The sequence below is a fragment of the Nyctibius grandis genome, chromosome 11, assembly GCF_013368605.1.
Source record: "Nyctibius grandis isolate bNycGra1 chromosome 11, bNycGra1.pri, whole genome shotgun sequence".
Taxonomy (NCBI): Eukaryota; Metazoa; Chordata; class Aves; order Nyctibiiformes; family Nyctibiidae; genus Nyctibius; species Nyctibius grandis.
In genome coordinates, this window is record NC_090668.1 from 2991405 (window position 1) to 3016904 (window position 25500).

Consider the following 25500-nt stretch of genomic DNA (forward strand, 5'->3'; position numbering starts at 1 on the left):
ACACATTTTTCTTACATGGATTCAAGGCTCATGAGCTGTATGTTGGCCCTACTAAGACCAGCACCATGGTTCTGGTTCTTGATGTTAGCACAAAATAGATTTGGTGTCCAACTTACAGTTGGTTGAACACAGTTGATTAGGACGTCCCTTAATAAAACCCCACAAATCTCTGGGGAGATTTCTAAACACATTCCCATGTCCTTTAGAAGTTCTGTGAGGAACAACCAAAAATTGGCCAGACCAGCCAATCTTGGCTCAACACCCAGTCTCCAGAAGGGGCCAAAAGCAGATGAGAAATTGAAAAATGCAAGAACAAGGCAAGCACAGAGCGACACTGTCCCTTATACCACCTAAGCTCGATGCTGATGGCTCATCTCAGCTTATGCTTTCCTTACGGAAGAAGCCACGCTAACCCTTCTCCAGCACATCATATTATCCAATTACCTACCACATTTATTTGTGCTATGTTTTATCTCTAGACATAGTGTCTTGCCCAGTATGGAAACAGAATGTAGTTCCTACATGATCTTTGGTATCCTCTAAGGAAGACTAACAAGTCATTATCAGATTTTCACTCCTCTGGCACTGAGATCAGTTTAAAGAACACGTGACACACCTTAGTTAGTAGTTCAGCAATTTCAGCTTTGTGTTCCATGTGAACTCCTGGGTCAATATGCCAACTGGGCCCTGGCAACCTTTCCTTCTCCTTCACCTTCTCCCTACGGTAGAGCAATAAATGGCCCACACCCCCAGATCTAGTACCCAGATGTCTCTTGTTCAAGAACAGAGTGCTCAAAGAGGTGGCTCAGATGATTTGTCAGCTATTCACGTTGCTTGAGAAGGGCATGCTCGCAAAAGATTTAGTTATCATTATCAGTATACTCATTGTCATTAAAGTTTTTACGCCAATAACATAAAAAAATGTTAAGTATAACAAAAATGTTATAAATAAATTTTAAGAGGTAAAATATACACCAGGAAGACATCAAATTACAAAATGCTGCATCACAGTTTGATACTAAACACTTTTCTTTCAAGAAATTCTACTTCAATGCATCCTGTCTTTCTAAATTCAGTATTTATTTTAAGGGAAAAAAAAATCATATTCCTTAATGGGGTTTCTGGTTAATGTTTTACATGCAAGTCTACAGAAACAAGAAAAGCAGAGCATAGTTGTCTTATTTCCTATCTTTTGATGAGAAAGCTAAGCATTTATTCCTGTTCACATTAAGCTGGTGCATATTGCAGGTTCCTTATTCTTCTGTTTATGTAGAAGTTTAGAGGTACATCTGCTTAGAATTGACTGGATTTCTATACCATAGGAATATAAAATTTGAGAAACCAAATTGGCTGTGACAAGGTAACTTTTCAAGATAACAGCTTCTTATCCGCAGATGCTGTTAATTTGTTCAAAAAGGAAAAAAAAACCACACCACCAAATATCCAAAAAACAAACAAAAAAACCCAAAACACCCTGCAGCATTTTTTCCTAATTAGGGGGTTAAGTCATGGCAAAAATCTAATGCAACAATTTCCAGTAGTATTTTGACCAGGTACTCCTGCTCACAAAGCAGCAGGACACATAAATTAAGGGCATACCTTTCTCCACTAGCTACAGCAGCTCAAGGTCTACAGCAGTAGGAAACTTCCTCCCCTTCCCCCAGGTACTCAGAACCTGAATAGGAAGAAAGGCCTGACTAATGTCTAGAGATGCTCAGTGAAACACTAATGAGTAAAGAATCACAAAACTGTTGGCTTGAAGGGACCCCTGAATGTCATCTAGTCCTTTCAAGTGGTGCTATCGCAATGCTAGATCAGGTCAACCATGCCTTTGCCTGTCCCTTCTCAGCAGGGCTGCCGCTCAGGCCATCACCTCCCAGCCTGTACTGACAAGAAAGGAACTAAAATCCACAGGCCAAGTGCTTTAGCTTCTGAACTACTGTGTAAGAGAAATATCTGCTATCAGAATGTAGCCCTGGTTTATTTCACTCCTTTCCCCCACCTGTAATATTGAGTAAATTCAGACCAAATTGGCACATTTTTTTTTGAAAATGTGCAAACAAATATCACTTTGAAATACTTTTAAAAGTGAACACCGAACAGACCCTATGGACTCCTCCAGAGATATGAAACTTCAGTAACTCTCAGTATAACTGTTGTGACAAGTGCAAAAATGATGGCTTCTTTAATAAAAATGCACTTCCACATTCTAACCCAGCAGCACACAGATAATAAAGAGACAGACTCATGTCACAAACAGCAATATTTTTAGACTTGTGGAAAGAAAACCAGCTATAGAATGCAGTCCTCAATGACATCGGGTTTATTTTGAATATGAACTTTGTCAACAGAAGTTTCTCTGAAAGTGTATTTATTTAGCTAGCACACACATTTCACTTCACTAGATACGAATGGCAGGTAAGTTATGTTAATGTCCTTGCAGCATGAAGAGGAATGGGGAAAACAAACATTTCCAAACATCTGACAAAGTAAGCAGGATCTCCCCAAGACTTGTGGATCTCAGCATGGTGAGACCTCTTTCTGTAAATCCATTTGTCATTACTGTCCACTCTCAACTTTGTACGAGCACGAGTCACACACACTACTGGAGAATCCAGTCGAAGCCGTTTACATAAATCTTAGGGAAAAACACAGCAACTAAGCCTGCACTGTTTCAGCAATACACGCACTGGTGTTTAGGAGACAGCAAAATCCAAAACTATAGACACAGGAAGATTTTAAAATTAATCTTATTTGCATCTTTGTATGTTCAGCTAGTCAAAAAAGCAACCAATGTGAGGATAGGAAGAAAGAGCCAAACAAAACAACTTTATGCTGCCATGTAAATTTATGCTGAACCCACATTTTCAATGCTGTACATCATCTTCTGTTTTCCTTAAGTTGACCAAAACTAGAAAAATTAAAGAGAAAGCAACAGGAATAATCATAGATATTCCAAGATATCTTCAGAGAACTAAAAAGATTAGGCTGTTTCTGCCAGCAAGAGAGGTAAAGGAGGAACAGGATAGGCATCTATGAATTCATGAATAGTGTAGAGCTGAATGAAGAATGACTCATCAATAGTCTTCACAATACAAGAAATATGATGTTTTCAATTAAATTATCAGGCCATTGGAGGGGGGGTTGTTCAAAAAGCAGTTGAACAAAATTTACCAAAGGTAAACCCTGTGTTTCTGTGACACACATCAGTAGGCATGTAACCTCAACTCAGACGGCCTTTAGGTATAGGCCAAGAGAGGCCCAAGGAGAGATCCCTCTCCATCTGCCCTCTTTTCTGTCTGTTGCGTAAGGCTCTTTGCTCCTGCCCAAGACAAGATAATGGGCTGGCAGACCTATGGTTCAACACAGCACATCAATTCTTTGGCATGGCTGTTAAAATCAGTACAAAAAGTTATGAAGTGAGTTTCAAGACTGGAAGATTCAGGTAATATGATCATGTAAGTATAAATGGAAACAGCTAGAACATAAATTTACAGCAAGCTGCTACCTAAATAATCCTGATCTTCTTCCATCAGCTCTTAGTCTAGGTAAATACTCATAATTTATGAAGCATACTGTTGGGCTGCAATCAAACAATCATTTTAAAAGGTAAAATTAACTTTGCCTTCCAAAGACTGACTAAGAAAAAACACCTGGAGGTTGTCTGCTAGCATTTGAGGGGCTGCCAGTTCAACATTTGCCCTAGAGACTGTTCAGTTCCCTCCACCTCACACTGAAGGTGCTGCCAAAGCAAATTTCAAGTCCCATTTCTGTGCCGGCTTGTGGGGGGCATACTTCCAGGGCTCTGCGACGTCAGCAAGAGTTTGCTGGAACACAGTTACAATATTTGAAATTCCTCCTGGAAATTACCAAAGGAAGAAGTTAAATACTTTAATATGTGAATATTCAGGAGTTTTCCACAAGTCTACTTCTACTAGAAAAGGGAAATCTGTCTCTTTTCTCTTCATTCAATGTATTACCAGCTTTGGCCGCTGCTTGTTGGAGGACTATTTTAGTTCAGGGAGATTTTGACGAGAAACACTGTGTTCTCAAATAATTTAACACTGCTGTTGCAGTAGTAGATAACGTACCTGGTTTCTTACTGAAGGAGAAAATTTTAGTTGTCTTGGCTTCCACTGTTTATCTAACATAAACTATACAGTACTTTACTGGAAGTGAACAAATTAAGATTGAGCTGAATTCACAGGTTCTCTCTTGCCTTCAAAACCACTAAATGCCCCTCTATAATAGTCTGAGAGCAGTCAGAAACAGCACCTCAAATGCTGGTTTGCAAGTGCACACATAGATATTATGGACCCTACTGCAGGTGTTAAAAGGAAGATAACTTTTTGGCCCAAAGTATGCACTATGTTTTTAGTCTCCCATTTCTCCAACACTGTTCAATGTGGATGCTGCTAGGTATGAACACCAACCTTAAGCTGGAGTAGTTAGCAGGCTGCTTCTTCAGAGACACATGATGTATGCCACTATCAGAGTTTCGGCTTGGTATCACCTCCTTTTATTTCTTATCCCAGGTAGGCATAGCTGGAAAGAATTTCTTCCTGGTTCAACAAGGTCTGTTTGGGAGCCCCAAGAACAAGGAGGATGTTGTAAATACCTTAGACATTCGACTAACCTAATTATATAAATAAACAAAGGGGAGCCTTTTTTTAATTTAGATGGGTATATCTCACTTCAGACAACTGGGCCTTGGGAAAACAGAGGCACAGAAACCTAAAGATAAGGGAGTTGCAACAGCTGCCTTGAAGGACACAGCCTACGTGACCTACGTGATCCATGGACTGAGTTTGCACGAAGCAGGGGTCAGTCAGCGAACACAGTGAGGAACACTACAAGCCTTCATCTGAAGACCCCTGATGACCACCAGAGAAAACGACTGCGCATGCGGAACGGACATTTACATATATTAATGAGTTCTGGGAAATCTCATGACTATGCAAATGAGTTCTTTGGAATCTTATGACTATGTATAACTTTATGGTATATAATCTCTGAAAATCTGCAAAATCGGCGGAGCACTCATGGTGGATAATCCCCAGTGCTGCCCAGTGCTGCAATAAAGAACGCCTGCTTAATAACACACTCTGGTGTTATTGAGTTTTCTTTTGGACTCCTTACCCAGCCGCACCTAGCTTCCCACTTCGGTGAGGAAAGGTAGAAAGTGAGGGGGTTTGGAGATCTCCGATTTTTGTATCCGTTTGGGCGAGCCAGGCAGGAGACTCTCTGTCCGGCTGCAGGACCCCTGGTTCGGAGACTCCCTTGGCTGGCCCCAGAGACTTCTCTGGAGGGACTCTCCGATTCAGCCGATCCGTGTGGGGACAGACAATGACCACTGGTAAGAAAAGGCATTCTTTCTGTGTTTGTTTTGTTTTGTTTTTGTTTCTGTTTTTGGGACTAGTCATTTGGAGCTACACATAAGTTGCGGTTCGTGAGAACCCCGCCGGGTGGCATACATCTGCATGTACGATTTGTATTAATCATCCGGTTAGTGCAATCGTTTGTTTGTGCATTTGTATTTGGAGCTGCTCATAAGTCGCAGTTTGTAAGAACCCCGCCGGGTGGCATTTGGTTACATATGTGTAGTAATACGTACGTGTTTGGTATACGCGTATTTGAAACTTTGAATAACCTATGTCGGCATTTGTCATCTGGGGAGTAGCAGCTGCTGTTGTTAACTTTGTGATCTCTGTACCTTTGTTGGTCTCCCCGAGGTTTTGGCGGGGGGGCGAGTGAATGTTCAGAGGAAAATTTGTTTATTGTAACTTGACTTCGTATCTGAACTTGTGTGATTGTGTGAGTGAGACGTACAAATACGTACGAAGCGAGTGCGGAGTCCAGATCCGCGGTTCTGTTATCCCGCGAGGGAAACAGCCGGAGAAGGACAAAGTGATTGATAAATGTGGGAACCTGAAATCCTGTCTATAGTAATTGTTAATTGTTGTCTGCGTGTGTGTGTAAGTGTTCGGGCCCCAGTCCCTGTCTTTGTGTGTTATAAATTTTTGAATGGGAAACCAACAGGGTGGAGTTTTGAAAAAGAGCCCTTTGGGCTGCATTCTGACTCACTGGAAAGATATTGGGGAACCACCTGGAGGAAATGTGAGCCATAAGACTTTGATAAAATATTGCAATCAGTGGTGGCCTTTATACAAGTTATATGACGGAGAAAATGGCCTGTTAATGGAACTTTAGATTACAATACTTTGTTAAGGGAAAGAAAATGGGATGAAGTGGGTTATGCAGATATGTTCTTTACTCTGTGGAATCACCCAGAGTGGCAAAAGGAAAGTGGAATTAATTTAGCACCCCAGGACCCTATGGTCCTGGCGATAGGAAGAAAAAAAATAAAAGCAAAATTGGAGGTTAAAAGGATGTTGCTTGGCTTGTAGCATTGTACAAAAGTGTTTAAAGGTTGGTGCACAGAATGAAAGATTAGAGGAGGGGATAGAGAAGGAGATGCTGCGGGGAATTGTCGGGATGATCCTGAAAAGGTTGCGAAAGGATCTGAACTAATTGTGAAAACCCAGGAGCCTGACTGGGAGGATGTGGATGCAATGTTGGATGCGGCGTTTAGCGAATCTGAAAAGCAGATGGTTGTGAAAGTGGCCAGAGCCCAGGTGCAGGCTCTGATTCTGGCTGGAATTCTGCCGGGAACAGTGGATCCCTGTTTTTTGGGACAATCGGCAGATGATATTAGGAGAAAGCTACAGAAAGTGCAAGGAATGGATGCGAGAGATTTAGAGAGGTTGCTGGAGACTGCATGGCAGGCGTATCGGAATAGGGAGACTCGGAGGGGGAAGAGTGAGGGCGGAGCAGCTGCCGGTGCAGCAGTGGCTGCTCTGCGCAGCGCAGGGGGCCAGAGACTCTCTGGAACTTACCGGGAAATAACACTAACACTGTGAGAGGAAGTGCAAGTGCCCCACCGAGGGGAAACCAACCCCTCCTGAAAGATCAGTGTGTGTATTGTAAGCAGATGGGGCATTGGAAAAAGGATTGTCTCAAACTGAAATTGGTAATGGTTTCTGGTATAGGAGCTGACTGACTGGAACCAGGGGAATCTTCCCGAGCAGAACCCTGGGTAAAAATGCAGCTAGGGAAAGGAGAGAAAACTGTAGAATTTCTAGTAGATACAGGTGCCACATTTTCAGTATTGAATCAGACCTTATTGTCAATAAGCAAACAAAATGTTAACATTGTGGGAGCAACTGGGCAGGTTGAGAAAGCTTTCTTTTTGAAACCATTAGAATTCAAAATTGGAAAAAGTGTAGGAATTCATCAATTTCTCTGCCTGCCTGATGCTCCTAGACCACTTTTGGGAAGAGACTTGTTAGAACAATTGAATGCTGAAATAAAATTTTAAAATGGAGAAATTGAGTTTAAAATACCAGAAAAGAATCACATTGAAACTTTAAGTTTGGCTCTCACTGACCCCAAATTAGGGAAGAAATTATACATGAAATAAAGGACCAGGTATATCCAGGAGTGTGGGCCTCAGGAATGCCTGGAAAAGCTAAAAATGCAGAATGGATTGTTGTTAAACTAAGAGAGAACACGGCCTGTTAGGATAAAACAATATCCCCTGAAACTGGAAGATAGGCAAGGAGTGAAAAGTATTATAGAGGACTTGCATACTCGGCAGGATCCCTTAAAGTGACAGCGTCGCCCGCCGCCCCAACCCGCTTTAAACTTCAGCTTGCGTCCTTCACCTGCTTTAACTTTGGCTTGCGCTTCTAATCTGCTTTAACTTTGCCTCATTTCTCCTGTGTACCCCGGACAGGTCTGATCTGTATCACGTGTCTGTATTACGTGTTCACCTCTCAGGGATGTATGGGGTGGGAGTTCTTGTGTGTGGAGTTCCGGTTTTCTGTGTGTGCCTCTCAGGGACGATTGGGGTGGGGGTTGTGTGACGAAAATCCCTGTTTAGCCAGAGCCTTGTGAAGATTTATGTGCCGCCTCCCTGAGGCGATTACCCCCGCACTTGTTGTGTTTGTAGACCAGAACTTCATCAGAACTTTGTGGCTTGTGTGCCTGGATTGTGTAACTGGTTCATCAGAATCCTGTGTGGAAAATTGCTTGGTAACTAGGATCTTGTGTGAAACCTGTTTGTGCATCCTGATTGTCAGGGTCCTATACTTACTTGCAAGTATCCTTGGTGATCAAAATAACATTGCTAGACATAAAATCTCTTAGATCTCATTGCACACACTTTTCCCCAAACCACGCATGCGCCTTCCAGCCCTTCCGGGAGAAGGTGCTGGAGCATTCCTTATTGGGTTGGGGGTGTGGAAATCTATTTTCCTACTGCGTATGCAGACCCCCAACTCCATCAGACCAGGGCAGCATGGCCACCAGTCTCTCGGTCGCAACGCAGGCCGCAAACTCATCTGTGAATAGCCAAACGAATCGTAAGAATTAAAAAGGACAGAATGTGGCTGTCACCAGGAGCTGCAATTACGCTTCTGGTTACACTCTTCCTTTCAACTTTTATTTTAATCATTCTTGGAATACTTAATCTTCTGACTTATTATGGTTATGATTTATCCTGTAATTGTCATTGGCCTTGTGTTTGCAATTGTGGACAATCACCTCCTTCTTCTGATCCCCCAGAGCCATAAACCTCCAACATGGCCTGAGATACTTTCTATTCTCTTTCAATTGTTGAGATATTGTTAAGTTTCTGTTCTCTTTAAACTGTTGCTCTTTAGATTGTTAAGATATTGTTAAAAATTTGCCAAGATTGTTAAGATATTGTTAAGATAATTACTACTTACATATCAAGACGGTGGACGAAGCTGTCCAGCCAGTATGTAAGTGTGTCCTGTTTTATTTGTTATGTGGAACAAGATTTTTAAGTTTGCTTTATTGTTAAAATACAAATTTCCCTATGAGGGCTGCCACATTTTTCAATATAACTTTCATGAGAGAGATAAATAATGTTTGCCTACAACTTTCTCTTTGAAAAAGCAATAAGCAGTATTTTAAACTAAGGTCTGAAGACTAATTTTGTTTGAATTTATTTCTGTCTGACAAATTGTCGATTGACATATTTAAGTTGTTAAACGATGAAACAAAGAGGCATTGCCTTCGTGTAGTATTCTTTTCATGACTTCCAAGTGCCCAGTGAATTAAGCACATTCTGTTTTAACATGTTATGTGGTTGTGTAATGTTGTTGTCCTTATTGTGTATTGTCACCGTTAATACTGTACAACTCGTACCTACCTCATCACCGGGTGGCATTGAATACACCAACCGAAGCCATCCGTTGTACAAATTGTTTGAATCTGTTGATTGTTTGCATTTTAATCTGTTGATTGTTTGCATTTTAGGATTATAGCCAACTGATTGTAAAAAGTTCAAATGCTCTTTTCCTACTTTACTATCCTTTTCTTCTCCCACCACCACGGGATCCCAAAGACAGCGATGTGGGCCGACATAACAAACTTTGAGCCACGGGGTGGTGTGGAGGACCATAAAATAGACTCTTTGGGGCAGACAGCAGGTGCGTTTAGTTATTTTGGGATAAGTGCGCATGTTCTATCTGCCAGCGACAAGCTCTGTTACCGAGGCCTGTGGACATGCATCCATTGGAGGAGACCTACATGGAGACACATGCCTATTGGATGACACGACTCCATGGATCAGCCACAGGTTCCTTACAGCCTCCCTGCTTTTCCCCCTGCTGCTGCTGCTCCCCCTGCCGCCGCCTGCCTTCTCCTCCAGGCGGTGCCTACTTCTGATTCTTCGTCTGTACACCCCCCCACCGAGGAAAGAGGACCGACGGCACACCGCTGGATCTGTGGTGGTGACTAACCCTGCTGCTCTCTCCGCTCTCCTGCTTAGTTTTCTACCTTTCCTATTGCTTTGTTTTCCCTCTGCCCTCTCGTTCAATAAAGCGGTCTGAGTGGCAGCATCTGATCTCGTTTATGCCTTAATGTTGTTCTCTCTTCAGAGTATAACACACCTGTTTTACCTGTTAAAAAAACCTGATGGCAAAACTTATCGATGGGTGCAGGATTTGCGAGCAATAAATCAGATAGTTAAAGGTTTGTATCCAGTAGTGGAAAACCCATATACTTTGCTGACCAGTTTAAAGGAAACCTATGAATGGTTTATGGTCACCAGTGCATTTGTTTAGACCTGGAAATTGTGTTTACATTAAAAATATTTCAGGTAACCCTCTCAAAGAGAAATGGAGCAGTCCTTTTCAAGTTTTGCGGTCAAGCTTGAGAAGCACACTGCCTGGATCCACTACTCGAGAATCAAGAAGGCACCCGAAGGACCATGGAAATCCCAACTCACAGGACCCACATCCATAAAGTTGACTCGTTTTTGAGTCAATTCAATAGTTTTGTTGACTCAAATAAAACTAATTATATTGTTTCTGTTTTTGACACCAACTCTGATATTGTTAGTCTTTGTCATTATACTAACAGCTTTAAATTGCCTTTTATGGTATAAATTGAAGAAATTAGCTCTGGAAATTTGGATCCTACCTAAGGTAATGAAATAGGAAAACTTGGAACCTTTGTAAAAGAATTTACAAGTAACAAGTAAAGGGGGGAATGAACCAGTTGGGGTCCCCAGAGCAAGGGATGTTCAAAATACCTTAGACACTGGATTAACATAGATATACAAAACAAAGGGAAGCTTTTACAATTTGAAGAGTGGCAATGGCTGTAAGATAAGGAGGCTCCAGGATAGTCTCACTTAAGACGGCTGGGCCTTGGGATGAGCGGATGCACAGGAAGACAGAGATAAGGGAATCTGCAACCTCAAAGGACGTGGCCTACCTGACCCCTAGACTGAGTGCGCGCAGAAGCAGGGGTCAGTCAGCGAACACAGTGAGGAAGACTACCGGCCTTCATCTGAAGACCCCCGACGACCACAAGGGAAAACGACTGTGCATGCGAATGGACATTTGCATATCTCTTAGCTATGTAAATGAGTTCTCGGAAATCCTATGAGTATATATAACTTTATGGTATATAGTCTCTGAAAATTTACCAAACCGGTGGAGCACTCATGGTGGATAATCCCCAGTGCTGCCCAGCACTGCAATAAAGAATGCCTGCTTAATAACACACTCTGGTGTTATTGAGTTTTCTTTCGGACTCCTTACCCAGCCGCACCTAGCTTCCCACTTCGGTGAGGAAAGTTAGAAAGCAAGGGGGTTTGGAGATCTCCGATTTTTGTATCAAATGGCTCTGCCTTTGCTGTTGGTGGACCTGGGCCTCACCTCTGGCACCCCGGCAGGCAGCTTCCAGAAAGCGCTGTGTGCCTTCCCTCAGGGGAGCCTGCTCGGAGGAAAGGCAGCTCAAGGCCGACCAACCTCTTCATGTGGGTTTTGTAAGGCTGTAGGAGAAACCAGAATGTGGGCTCACAAGCAGCGGAATCGTTATCTAAACTCCAAATAGCATTGTACTGACTCCTACTTCTGTCTCATGTTTAGGATTGAAGTGATGTGGAGAGCCCTGCGTGCCCCGGTGATACAGGGGATGTAGTCAGGAGGCAAGGAAGGGCAAAGGAGGAGAATATCGCCTCATCTTCTGCTTGCAACAAGCCCAGGCCACCTGGCATGGGAGGGGTACGGGCATAGCAGAGAGCATGTGAATCACCCTGGACGTGCAGGTAACGTTCCCAGCTAGATCAGATAATGCTCTGTACGGTGCTGCGTTCACCAATAACCCATAATCCACAATGGTGGAGGAAAAGTCATCCTTTCACAACCAAGAACATAATAATAGAGAGCTGTTTAGGTGACAATTTGTGATTTTTTTAATGAATATGATTCCATCAAGTACAAGGGATTTTTTTCCCATTATCGTCAGTGAGAACATATTTTTTGTTATGCTATTGACCTGCCCATATCATAATTGCAGTAGTCTTTGTTATTTTGTTATGAAACTCTCCTCCATCTAATGTAAACATAATGTATGCAGTTTCAGAGGTTTCTTAAACTGCGAACTCCTACTCAGCTGTTTTTCTGACTGGCAATCATGGCTCTACTGTGTCTTTATGTTTGCACCTACCTTGTTTGGTTTTTTTTCTGTCATTTTTACTGTCATTGGTCACCTTTGTCATTGTTTATGTTCTTATGTCCTTTCTTTCCTATGATGGTCTGCTGTTCAGATCACTGTGGGCCTGACTATGCAAGAGCAAGACACTCAGCAGCTCCTAGTTTCCACAGGCACTCAGCTCACTGGAAACTTCCAACAGACTGCCTAAGCAATGTGAAAAAATACACCGAGGATAATAACTAGGCAAATATATTTTAAGAAGTAAATGTAAATGGGAAGAGAAGTTTCATTTGGGAAGTTAAGCAGATGCAGCTATAACCGATTTCTTTAATCTACTGATACATGAGTGTTATGTTTCATTTTCAAGTGCTGTTTAGCTGTCAATTAGGAATTGGAAACAACTCAGCTGTATGTAGCAAAACCCTTTCCCTTGCTGTCTCCTAATCTGGAATATTCTTCTAGATTTTCAAGGTGTTTATCCTCTAATTCTCCAGGTTCATCTTACGTTCACGCAAGTAATTTCAGAAGACACATTCACTAACAGCCATCTCCTCTTGCAGTTGTATGCTGCACAACATTTATAATTAAGCCTCTTAGGAAGTTAGCTGCATGGCCCATGATTAACTTCTCTTAATTCTTCCTTGTTAAAGCTCAGCGCAGAGATCTCTGGAGTAATCACCCCACCTTTCTATCCTGACCTGCAGAAGGGCAATGCAGCATATAAGTCAGTATGCAGTAAGATATCATCCCAGCAGGGAAAGTAAGTATTGGTGCCTTTATCACAGTCTAACAGGCCATACAGGCTTATCTAAAGAAAATATTCTCTTAGCAGATGAGCTAGATAAAACAGTTGATCAGAGGCTGTTGACACACAGCACAGCATCTATAATTAAGTCACTAGGGAAGCTGGGATGGGGTGCTGTAACAAAGGTAGGATCCAATTTACACACAGCTTTCAGCAAATCTTAAAATGCTGCCTGGCTAAAACCCAGTGAGGTAATAGCCACTTCTGACTTACTGCGTGCTAGAGATTTGTCAAATAGCAGTGAGGAAAAGGGGGTGGAGGGTGCACTGTTTGTTAAACATGTAAACTGGGTATATTTTTGTTGTTCTGCACCCGTGACTCTCTTTCCATGTCTTCTTTTCAAACAAAAGTTTTGTGAAGAAGAGATGTCTGTTTGTGTCGCAAGTGCTATAATGAATGGCCCATTGAGACTACTACCAGCTTATAACAGTGACTGGCATTCCCTGTTCTGCAGGACTGTGAGGGAAAGAGCGTATCCAATGAATAGAAATGGATCCTTGGATTTTGGTTCTTGAGGTGACCTTAACTCCACAAATCTACAGAACAATTGTAGCAGTACAGAACAGGTTGATTGCTTCTCTGTTTGTGTGGCAATAGATTATGGAATGAGACAGGAGGAGCCTTCAGTAGCTACCCTGATGTGCTTTTTTTTGTGAAGAAAAACACCACCAAAATATGGTGTAATGTAAGAAAATGCTCTTAGTTTTATTTCTATTGTTCTAAATTAAAAATAAAACCTGGGTGTTTTACATAAAAAACATCCACAATCAGAACTATGTTTGCAACTGAGGTCATCCAGCAATATTACATTTATTCTGAGGACTGTCTGTATGATTTGACACTTATATTTAATACATTCAATACTTGCTTAGTGATGGCATTCTTTGCAATTTACACTATTCTGAAGCATGAGTGTTGTGTGAAACTAGTAAAACGTAGGGGAAGATTTTGTGAGGTTAAAAAGGCAGAGGCGACCTAGAGAGAGGATTTGTTCTTTGATCTGGGAGATAAGAGACCAGACTTGCCAAGGTCCCTCGGCTTCTACTGGAGATCTGTGTGCTCAGCATCTCAGTCTGTCAGACCTGGAATAACTCGGAAATCTGGACAGCAGCCAAACACAACGTGTTTTTATTTGAAGCAGTCTATGCTTTTTTTATTTGGTAATGATTTCCTCTAGGTGTATATATATTTTTTCAAATCCTAAGCAGTTCTGTAAAGTGCATATGCTTCTCGTTGTTGGGTGAGGGTACTGGTTGTGGTGCTGAAAGAATTGTGGTGGGGAAAGAGTTTCTGCTGATGTCTCCTGACACTCACAGCTCATGTCAAAGAAAGGAACTCTGCGACTCAGATCCGCATGCACATGGGTAAGTACACTCTCTGTTTGGACAGGAGGATAAATGTGGGTTCTGTTGTGAGAAATACATGTCAGAGAAAGATAAAGAAACCATTATGTAAAGGTGAAAGTCAGATCAAGATAGTCATTCATGTTGTTAATATGTTTATTTCATAGAATCATAGAATCAAAGCATGGTTTGGATAGGGAGGGATCGTAAAGATCATCCAGTTCCAACCCCCCTGCCATGGGCAGGGACACCTTTCCACTAGACCAGGTTGCTCAAAGCCTCATCCAACCTGGCCTTGAACACTGCCAGGGAGGGGGCAGCCACAGCTTCTCTGGGCAACCTGTTCCAGTGTCTCACCACCCTCACAGTAAAGAATTTCTTCCTAATATCTAAGCTAAATCTCCCCTTTTCCAGTTTTAAACCATTACTCCTCATCCTATCACTACATGCCCTTGTAAAAAGTCCCTCTCCAGCTTTCCTGTAGGCCCCCTTCAGGTACTGGAAGGCTGCTGTAAGGTCTCCCCAGAGCCTTCTCTTCTCCAGGCTGAACAGCCCCAACTCTCTCAGCCTGTCTTCATAGGAGAGGTGCTTCAGCCCTCTGCAAACAATGGGATTCTCAAACAATGGGATTCTGCAAACAATGGGATTCTGAGCTGTATCTTAGCTTTGGGACAAACCCTGCTCATTCCTACAAAGACACCAGTGGAAGTCACTGTTTCCATGAATTTCACGTGAGCTTTAGATGGGTCAAATCCCAGCCTTCCTGCTTCTGCCTTCAGTGGGCAATCAGCCACCCTCCAATAAAGCTTTAGGCTTTTTTTTTTTTTTTGGCACATGACAGGAGCAGGAGGCTCGGCTGTGCTTTACACAACCACCCTACTTCCTCTCAAGTTAAGCTGTAAAACCAGCCCACAGCTTTGCAGGTGCTGGAGGCAAGGTGCGGGGCGAGTGGCAGGGCCTTCCCCTGCAGAACAAGGCCAGCGCTCTCAGCTGCCGGGCGCCGAGTGCCAGACCCACAGCCCTACCAGCGGTTCTGCCAAGCCAACTCGGGGGCAGTTAATCGCTCACTCCACTCCGGGCATGCCGCTCCTGGCGCTACAAAGCCTTTATTTTTGGACTGGTGGATTATTACACCTGTTACTGAATCCTCAGCCAAGGTGTGAAGCCTCCATGGCGACAGGCCACGTGCCCCTGTCGGTGTGCAACGGCACCGCCACCTGCAGACACGCCTTGGCCGAGGGAACGTGGCAATGGATTTACACACACATGTACGTGTTTAACGACGCCACCACGCTGCCCTGCCTCCCCCTGGCCGAGCAAAATGGCGGCAAGCCCGGGCCCTCCTAGCGACGGGGCGCTCGCCCCGCCCTCCTGCCCCTCGTCCAATGGAATGAATGGGCTATAAATAGCGGCCAATGGGGCTGCGGGTCGCGCTCTATGTAATAGAGGCGCGGCGGCGGTGCGGGGGCACCACTCCTGCTAGGGCAGCAGCGCGGAGCGGAGCAGAGCGGACATCCTCGCGTTAGCTGCGGAGCCCTCGGTAAGTCCCGGGGCAGCCGAGCCGTCCCGCAGCTTTAAAATAAGTTGTGTGGGGTTTTTTGTTTTTGTTTTTTTTTTTAATTAATTCTTCCCCCCCAACTATGCGGGGCGGAGCCGGTCCTGCCGAGGAGGGGGAGCGGGGCTGCGGGTGCGGCGGGGGGCAGCGCGGGACAGGGGCAGCGGCAGCCGGGCGGGGGATGCGGTGCAGGTGCTTACCGAGCTTGCCCCCAGCTGGAGCGGGCCCCGCTCTAAAACCAGACAGATTAACCCGGTATTTAGCAGGGTAGCTACATATGCTCGCCCAAGCCAGGTCCCCCCAGGGAGCCGTCTGTTGTATAATAGCTTGCTGGATGCTTCCCACCCCTCCGCTCCCAAGGCAGGGAGCAGCCGGGGCTCCGTGGGCTCGGAGGGGCCAGGGGTATCCCTCCTCAGGCCTGGGCACAGCTGCGCTCCCCGCTCAGCAGCGGCGGGAGGAGGTGCGACTGCCCGCCCAGGGCATCGCGGTGCCGCCCCGCTCACCTGCCACCCGGTCCAGGGTCCCAGCGGGGCCGAGCCCCCCCCGAGCCCTGCGGCGGCCCGGCTGCTCCCCCCGCCCCAGAGCCGCCGGCGGGGTCTGCCCGGTGCTGCCACGGCCGCTCTGTGCGACCTTGGGCGCGTCCCTTCACCCGGGCGGTGTCTGGGAGGAGTGGGGAGAGCCCCAGCCCTTGCGCTGGGATGTTGAAGGACGGGGCACGTCCTAGCTAAATACTCTCAATCTGGAAAAAAAACAAAAAAAAAACAAAAAAAACAAACCAAATGCATTCTAATTATAACACAAAGGGGGGGGGGGGGAAATGCCAGCTTACCTGGCTGTTCTGGTCTATTCCTATTCCAAACTGGTTATGTGATGTTCTCTAGCACTTCTATGAAAAAAGGGGGAGCAGATGTGTTTACATGTTAACATTACAGTATTTATTTTTACTCTAGCAATATCAAAATGGCCCAACTAAATAATCAGAGACTGCCTCCTGATGAGGAGTACCCGGACCTGAGCACCCACAACAACCACATGGCCAAAGTTCTAACCCTGGATTTATACAAGAAACTGAGAGACAGAGTCACGCCCAGTGGCTTCACCCTGGATGATGTCATTCAGACTGGGGTTGATAATCCTGGTAAAATGCGTTGAGAATATTCTGTGTGAGCCAGCTGAAGTAACTGGTGCTTTTGAATATGGTGACTTAAAACTAATCTCGTGGAGGTGGTATTTATGAGCAGACTACAGAAATGCAACTCTGTAGCAGAACAAACAAAAAGCAAAGCATGCTTGCTTACAGCAAAGCATGGCTGTTTAGATGTACGGTTCTAGCCGGTGGTCTAAACTTGCTAGTGAAATCGGATGTGCTGTGCAAATTTGTCCTAAACCAAGCTTGACAAATGAGTGGTTTAATGGCAATAGCTATGGGTTTCCGTAGCACTGCATTTGACTAACTGGATGAAGTGTAAAATGTAGGGTCTCTCCAAATGGTTTTTATGCATTTCTAAGTGACTAGACGTACCACTAAAGAACTTGCCTGGTTAGTGCTACGCTGGAGTACAGCCAAACGTCACCCAAACTTAGCTCTTCTGACTTTATTACCACTCCAGGCCATCCCTTCATAATGACAGTAGGATGCGTAGCTGGTGATGAAGAAAGCTATGAAGTGTTTAAGGAGCTCTTTGATCCAGTTATTGAAGACAGGCATGGTGGCTACAAACCAACTGATGAGCACAAGACTGACCTGAATGCTGATAACCTGCAGGTATAAACTTTTAATCAATTACTGATGCATGCTGGTCTGAGAAATGGGTAAGATTGCTGGCAGCTGCCTAAACTGATTGCTCAGGCTCTGCCCCCTTGCTTTCACCCAGCACGGACCCCCAGGCTGTGTGTCCAGTGCAATCAGACTTAAGAGCTTGTTGCCATAGGATGTCAGGGGCTGGGTAGAACCAGGCAGCTGGCATGCAGCCGGAGCTCGATTCATGTGCTGCTGCAACGTAGGTCATGCCGAACACGTTCACCGTGTATTTCCATGAACGGTGGGCTATAATAGTCAAGCTAAACAATGATGTCCTAGGAGTCAAGGACTGTCATAGAACTTAACACTTTCTACTGTCTGATCTTGGATCTTAAGTATCACCTGGTGGTCTCATACTATAGAATAGACATTGTTATGGCTACGAGTAAGGATTTCTGCCCATTTTATGGATTTCAAATGTTACTTTAGGAATTCCTAATGTCATGTTGATTGGCTAGCCGTAAGTCATCTGGAAAATAAATTAAGATACTTTGGATGACAGTAGTGAATAATTCTCATTTGCAAGAGTAAACACCTGCCTAAACAGCAAGGGTTTGCCTCGTGTTGATACCTCTGGATTGTAGATTTGAAGGGTAACAGAAGTCCAGACAGTAGTCTGAAATGGACATAAAACTGATGAGCTGGTGGTATCCCAATCTTCTAGCACTACTTAGTAGCCGTAGCCTTAGCCTCAAAAGAAGAGTTCTGTTACACAGATACTTTAGCTAATGCTGAAGAAAATAGTCCTGAAGTTAGACACTGGCTTACAGGCCAAGTAGTCAATATCTCAAGTACAAGGTGCACACTTAAATGCATGGGAGCTATGTTATTTATGTAGTACGTTGTACTCACTGGTTTCCTAATCTTGTAGGGAGGTGATGACCTGGATCCCAATTACGTGCTAAGTTCCCGTGTCAGAACTGGTAGAAGCATCCGTGGATTCTGTCTTCCCCCGCACTGTAGTCGAGGAGAGAGGCGGGCTATCGAAAAGCTCTCTGTTGAAGGTAAAGGGAGAGCTGGGTGCGCCGGGGAAACTACTGATGTCCTTTGCGCGAGAGGTGTTCTTTGCAGTTTGAAAATGGAGGCAGTTGGCAAAAGCAGCCTCCTTCAAGACTTAGTCTGAACGTGGATCCTTCCAAAAAAGGCTCATTACATTACAGCTGCATCAGCACTGCAGTTTTAGCTGAGAGCAAGAGCACATGTCAGAGGGAAAGCCACACTGCATTAAGTTGACCTTTGCTGATCTTGAAAGCTTCTTTCTATGTGTGTGTGGAAAGAGGTTGGTTCATCATGGCTCAAACCTGAAATGTTAGTAACAGGTATGTAGCAACTTCAGGGCTTGAGTCATGGTTGCAGCATTTTGTGGCTGCTTTTAATTGACTTTCATTAGGGTTCATCTTGCTTAGGGGTGTAGTCTTGCTCCAAATGTGTGGTTCACTAGAGTAAGCCCTAGTTTTCAGTGGAACTCAGCTGCATGTTTTTCTTTCTCTTGCCTCCCAACTCCATTAAGTGAGAGGAAAGGATACACACTCAAGGTGCAATTCTGGCGACTGAGTGTGTAGTTGTTCCAAAACCTCTCAAGGGCAGGGTAACATCCTTGACTAGAATAATACTGTTTGTTGTATTCATGACCATGATTCTCCTTGGAAGAAAGTGCTCCGATTCTACAGTTAAACAGCAGTAATGATTCTATACGTCATGTGAGGGAACAAAGGCTACTTGTATAAGCCTGGAAGGTGCAGAGAAATCATCTGATACTGCCTTAAGTTCTGTAATGCTGCAAAGGTATTGCCATTGCAGATGAAAGCAAGGGAGGAACCAAACCCAGCAGATCAGACATTGGCATACTTTGTGTGTGGTCTCTAAAGTACCGGGAATGTCTAGCAGCTTTGGTCCCATCCTAAAGGTGACTCTCTCTTTCAGCTCTGGGGAGCCTGAAGGGTGATCTCAAGGGGAAGTACTATGCTCTGAGGAACATGACTGATGCAGAGCAGCAGCAGCTGATTGATGATCACTTCTTGTTTGACAAGCCAGTTTCTCCTCTTCTGTTGGCGTCTGGGATGGCACGAGATTGGCCTGATGCCAGGGGTATCTGGTGAGTATGCCTGGAAGGGAGGAGTCGTACAAAGTCCCTGCAAAAAAATCTCGCAGTTTTGGTTGTGGCTCATACTGTTGGGCAAAATGGCAGCTTCTGAACTCGTAATATGGAATCTAATGAAAAACTTGTGTAGTCTTCTCTGGGGAAGTTGCATCTAAACCAGCAGAATTTGAACAAGTGTTACCATGCACTACACCAGGCTGCTAGGAACAAGCCAGCTTGGGTAGCCTGTAACCAGCGTCTACCCATCCAGCACAGGTTAGTGAAGCACCAACCAATAATTGAATCAGCTTATGCAAGTAGATCACTTCTAAAGGAGTAGATGTGCCACTACATTCAGCTCTTGTCCCAGGAGCTTAGAGTAACTTGTGGTAACAAACCGTAGTGTTGGCTTAGCTCAGACCTGATACTGAATGCATAGTTGCTCCCTTGTAGTCTGATCACTTCTGTTTGCAGAAATTCACGGTTGCTGGACTAGTATGGCTTTACCCATACTAGTGATAAGATGTCCCCCCCTGCCCCCAGAGACTTGGTGACGTGAGTTGACTGATGCAGAGGTGTGGAAAAGAAGGATCCTGCTTGTCAGATGTAGGTCACCTACATAAAACTCTGCATCTCGGGAGCTTCTGCAGCATAATTAACTTGCTCCCTTGTAAGCCAAGGGCTAGGTTTTTATCAGCTGGAATACTCCAATCTTATTACTGTAGCTGCTTTGGTACAACCCAGAGGAAGCATGCTTTGTTTCTGTAGGTCACCTTTAGGATTGCGTCATCTACCTGCAGATTGCCAGCACTAGATAGCGCTGTCATCTGGGCATGACTAATCTACCAGCTTAAAGTGTAAAGTCTCAGTGTTGTCTGCATAAATAACTTTCCTCAGGTACTAGTTAGTTTTTGATCCTAAGCAAGCTGAAAAATTATCAGCATGATAAAAACTGACGTTAGTACTTGCTGCCAGCTGCAAGCTAGGACAAGAGGGGCCCTTTGGTATTTGCCAAACATACATGGATATGCCACTACATTCAGCTCGGGTTTTTGTAGCATCTCTGAAGAGCCCTGATCTAAAAGAAATAGTGAAAACTCAACCTAGTTCTCTAATAAGGTACAAAGTGCAGTTTAACAGAATCTGACAAAATTCTGATAAAAGGCTTTGTTATACATTGTCAACACGGTGTCATTATGAACATAGCTGTACAGGGCTGCACCAAAGTCTGTACTGATCACCCTCCTGCAAACTGTGCTGAACAGATGAAATCCATTAAATTTGTAAACTCAGGGTGACTGGATTTTAGGGTTTAATACTGTAAGACTGGCTAATGTCATGTTATTACTCATTCTGACCTGTTTTGATATATGCCAATTCAAACTACCCCTTGAAAAGTGCAGGGTAAAAACTACTGGCTTAATTCTGTTAGGTCCTGCACGGGCAAAAGAGGTAAGATTAATTTCTTTGAAGAAGCAACTAAATGAGCCTCTCAAAATAAAAGCTACAATGACGAGTAATTTGGTGCTATTACAATTATCTTGAAAATGTCAAGTGGGACAGACAACAAGTTATTTGCGTTGTCTCCTAGGCACAATGATAACAAGACTTTCCTTGTTTGGATCAATGAGGAGGATCACCTTAGAGTTATTTCCATGCAGAAAGGTGGCAACATGAAGGAAGTATTTACCCGCTTCTGTACTGGGCTAACACAGGTAAATCAATATTGCCTGAGCTGTAGGTTCAAATGGTACATGTTTCTCCGGTTAGAGCTGAGAATGCAAACTCTTTCAAGCCCCCTCCTGAGTCCTGCACGGTGGTGCTTCATAGCTTGGGTCTCTGGGAACACCCTGATGAGGTCCAGAGCTGTGAGGGCTCTGAACCACCTATATTGGCAAAGCATAGTGGCTATGAAATCTAGAATGTGTCCTCTGATGTGGTACCCTTATCCAGCTGTCTAAACCGTACTTAAAGGATTACTACCTGGCTCTATAAATCAAACATTGAGACACCCTGGGTGGGAGGAGAAACTGCTTGAATGTGGACGAGCAAAGCTGGACTGAAGTTTCTAAGCTGAAGGCTTTTCTCAGCTTCTAGTCTTGATATGAACTTGAGCCTTACCATCCCCTCCGCTAATCCTAACAGACATGCCAGCTTGACACGTACTAAATCAAGCTTCCCAACAGATAGCGACTTCAGATTTCATAGCGTAGCTTAAACTTAGCCTGTCTCACTGCTAGGAGCAAGAGTAAGGCCTTAAAAGCCCCTTGTTGGTGACCCTTTTTCCCATATGGAGGGAGGTTACGGGACTGACTCAAATAGCTGTTCAGACTGTTGTGGCTGTTGCTATGTAACTGAAGCTGTAAATGAGCACTAATGGATGACCTACATCCTTTGGGCAGAGAACAATCTCTAAACATCCATTCTCTCTATTTATAGATAGAAACTCTCTTCAAGTCCAAAAAGTACGAGTTCATGTGGAATCCACACTTGGGCTACATCCTGACCTGCCCATCTAACCTTGGAACAGGGCTTCGTGCTGGTGTGCACATCAAGCTACCAAACCTTGGGAAACATGAGAAGTTCGGAGAAATCCTTAAGAGGCTTCGGCTGCAGAAACGAGGCACAGGTGAGAGGTGGTGATACAGTGATGTCCTAGTCAGGCTGCCCTAAGACACCAGCAAAAGCCTGGCTACAGCCAGAGCTGTGTCTTGGTTCACACTGGCAGTGCCTGTCAGACCATCCAAAAGGGACTCTTGTAAGCCCATGGAGAGATCCGAGCCTTAAAATCATAGCCTGAGGGGTTGGAGGTGCCAGTGCTCTTCTTCGACCTTACTGTATCTGGTTATCTAGGTGTGTCCTATCTGGTATTCTGAGCACCAGGTAAGGTGGACCTGATGGAAGCTGTTGCTGTTGTAAGAAGGGGTCGGAATCTTGATTTAACTTCTGGCTAGGAAATAGCTACAGCAGGTACTTCTGAGCACAGGTTAGATTGTTCTTGGCTTACAAGAATAAAGAGCTGGCCTAATGGCGTGCTCAGTGGCTCACGTTGGCAGTCACGTGCAGCTTCATCTCCCTGCACATAGGAGGCGGCAGTGGCAACTTCTAGAGAGGTGTCTTGCTGTGTTCCCACTGCAGGCTAGTGAGGGAAGAAAGGCAGACTTCCCTGTGCTAGCAGTGGTCAGTGTACTAAGTAAATCTCTTGCTCCAGGTGGTGTGGACACAGCTGCTGTCGGAGGGGTGTTTGATGTCTCCAATGCTGATCGTCTTGGCTTCTCTGAGGTGGAGCTGGTGCAGATGGTGGTGGATGGTGTGAAGCTCCTCATTAAAATGGAAAAACTCCTTGAGAAAGGCCAGTCCATTGATGACCTCATACCAGCTCAGAAATAAAGCACTTCTTTCTCATGCTTCCTAACTTATTGGATGAATAATAAAATGTCACTGCAACTCAGACCCCTGGAGTCAGAGCCCACTTAGTTACACTGTAGAGAAGTCTTCCATCCATCTGTGCTGGAGTTTATTTTTTTGATGGTTGAGATGTTGCTGAAAATGAAATAAACTATTTCATTATTTAGCCTCCCGCCGCCTCCGCCCCACCAGCCCCGCGGGCAGCCGGGGAGTCGCCGCCGCCCGTGCCCGCCACGGTCAGCCCCCGCTCCCGTCGCCCGGCCCCTCAGCCCCGCGCCGCCTGCAACCCGATCAAGCCGCTCGTCCCCTCAGCCTTCCGCCCTGCCGCTGCCGGACCCGACCTCCCGTTCTCTCAGCGCTCCTTGCTGGGTCCCTGAGGAGGGGGGACGGTCACCGACCGCCCTCAGCAGCCCTCTGGGCACCCCTCGGCGAGGGGCGACCGTCCCAGCTGGCTTGGGGCTTGCCGTGCCTCTTGGTGAAACTTGAGGTGTCCCAGTGGGTGGTGGGTTGCTGTGAAGGGCCATGAGGGTTACCAGCAAACCCAAGTTTCATGGTTGTCATGGAGTTCATGGTTGTCACCCATCAAGGCGTGTGTTTGGGGAGGCTTGAGGGCCGCTGCCAGCGGGGGTGAAGCCCCTTCCCCAGGGAATGGCTCTGCCTTTGCTGTTGGTGGACCTGGGCCTCACCTCCGGTGCCCGGGCAGGCAGCTTCCAGAAAGCTCTGTGTGCCTTCCCTCAGGGGAGCCTGCTTGGAGGAAAGGCAGCTCAAGGCCGACCAACCTCTTCATGTGGGTTTTGTAAGGCTGTAGGAGAAACCAGAATGTGGACTCACAAGCAGCGGAATCATTATCTAAACCCCAAATAGCATGGTTCTGACTCCTACTTCTGTCTCATGTTTAGGATTGAAGTGATGTGGAGAGCCCTGCGTGCCCCGGTGATACGGGGGATGTAGTCAGGAGACAAGGAAGAGCAAAGGAGGAGAATATCGCCTCATCTTCTGCTTGCAACAAGCCCAGGCCACCTGGCATGGGAGGGGTACGGGCATAGCAGAGAGCATGTGAATCACCCTGGACGTGCAGGTAACGTTCCCAGCTAAATCAGATAACGCTCTGTACAGTGCTGTGTTCACCAATAACCCATAATCCACAATGGTGGAGGAAAAGTCATCCTTTCACAACCAAGAACATAATAATAGAGAGCCATTTAGATGATTTTATGTTTTCCTGGAGGTGGGGTCCTCTGGCCTCTCACCCTCATTTCCTCTTCTTCTTCTAGACATACACTGGTGTGCTCTGCAGGACAAGGATGAAATGGAGACCTCTCTCTACAGGTCTTTACCTCACAGGTAGGTGCTAAATCAAAAACATAGCTATGGTTTTCCACTGAAGAATTAGCAAGGGAGTATACCTCCAATGCATAAACCCGTGTACGTCTAAACACAGCTGGGAGATGTACTATCCAAAATGTTTCTTACACACCATCAGAAGATGGTTAAATAGCCCAGTATCCTGTCGTCAATTGAGCAGTAGATCTGTTTTACTTAAAATGTCATGGGTTTGGATGAATGCTACTTTGATTTATTTCCATCACAAGAACTTTCACAGGCCAAAAGCAAATGCAACCCCCCACAGGCACCCCTTCATTATGATTTTTATCATTTGAGCTGCTAGTTCATTTTCTCACAAAAATCTATTTTCAATTACTTTGGTCCGATTCCTGAGCCCAGAAGAATTGTTCTCATATACCATTTTCAATTCATTATTATCTCTAGCACTCCTCAGCAGGCTTTCCAAGGAGAGGATGGTGATTAGCCTTTGCCTGACAGACTAATTACAAACACAACACAATGAGCTGCTTTCCAAAGAACTGGACAGTATTTGCACAACAGAAAGGTTATAGTCATGGACAGGGAAAGATGAAGTAAGAAAATGGATGACAGGTCAAGACAGCCCTCCACGGTCCTTAAATTTCACAGACACTCACTCATAACACCCTACGTTTACTACTCCTTCCAGATGGCTGCAGTGCTGATACATTAGGACCTGAAATCTTAACCTTTGCGAGTGGAACAGTAAATCCCAATCTTTCTAAAAGGCATCCGTCCCCATTCAGCTCTGCATCTCCCAGTTCACATTCATCCTATTAGAGATCACTGCAATAGTTTGTCATTTTCCTCATCAACAAGTTTGTATCTTGAACATGTTGTACAGAATACTCAGCACCTCACTGCTGACCATCAAATCATAGACAGTAGAAACAAAGCTCAAATATTTTTGAATGAGGTGTATCAAATTAATTGCAGAAATCGTTATCTGTCGAGCTGAAGAAGAAACTAAATTATGACAGAAATTTTTCAGAAAGAATTATAACATTTACTGGATTTTTCTGAGCACAAGAAGCGCTAAGAAATAGGAATATGCAAGCAATCATTCATAGATCATTTACAAGCTTATCCTCCAGTGAACCTGCATTA

At 44.8% G+C, this 25500-nt stretch overlaps 1 protein-coding gene and 1 pseudogene across 1 annotated transcript; both read left to right on the forward strand.

Moving 5' to 3' along the window:
• The window catches only part of LOC137668902 (protein FAM118B-like), a 257128-nt pseudogene that overhangs the window by 114406 nt on the left and 117222 nt on the right, over positions 1-25500 (forward strand).
• LOC137668997 (creatine kinase B-type-like) lies at positions 16690-23120 on the forward strand. Its single transcript, XM_068410845.1, has 7 exons — positions 16690-16877; positions 17350-17504; positions 18412-18544; positions 19464-19635; positions 21212-21335; positions 22060-22249; positions 22832-23120. Exons 1-7 carry the CDS (start codon positions 16700-16702, stop codon positions 23008-23010), a joined length of 1131 nt encoding a protein of 376 aa, XP_068266946.1. The 5' UTR covers positions 16690-16699; the 3' UTR covers positions 23011-23120.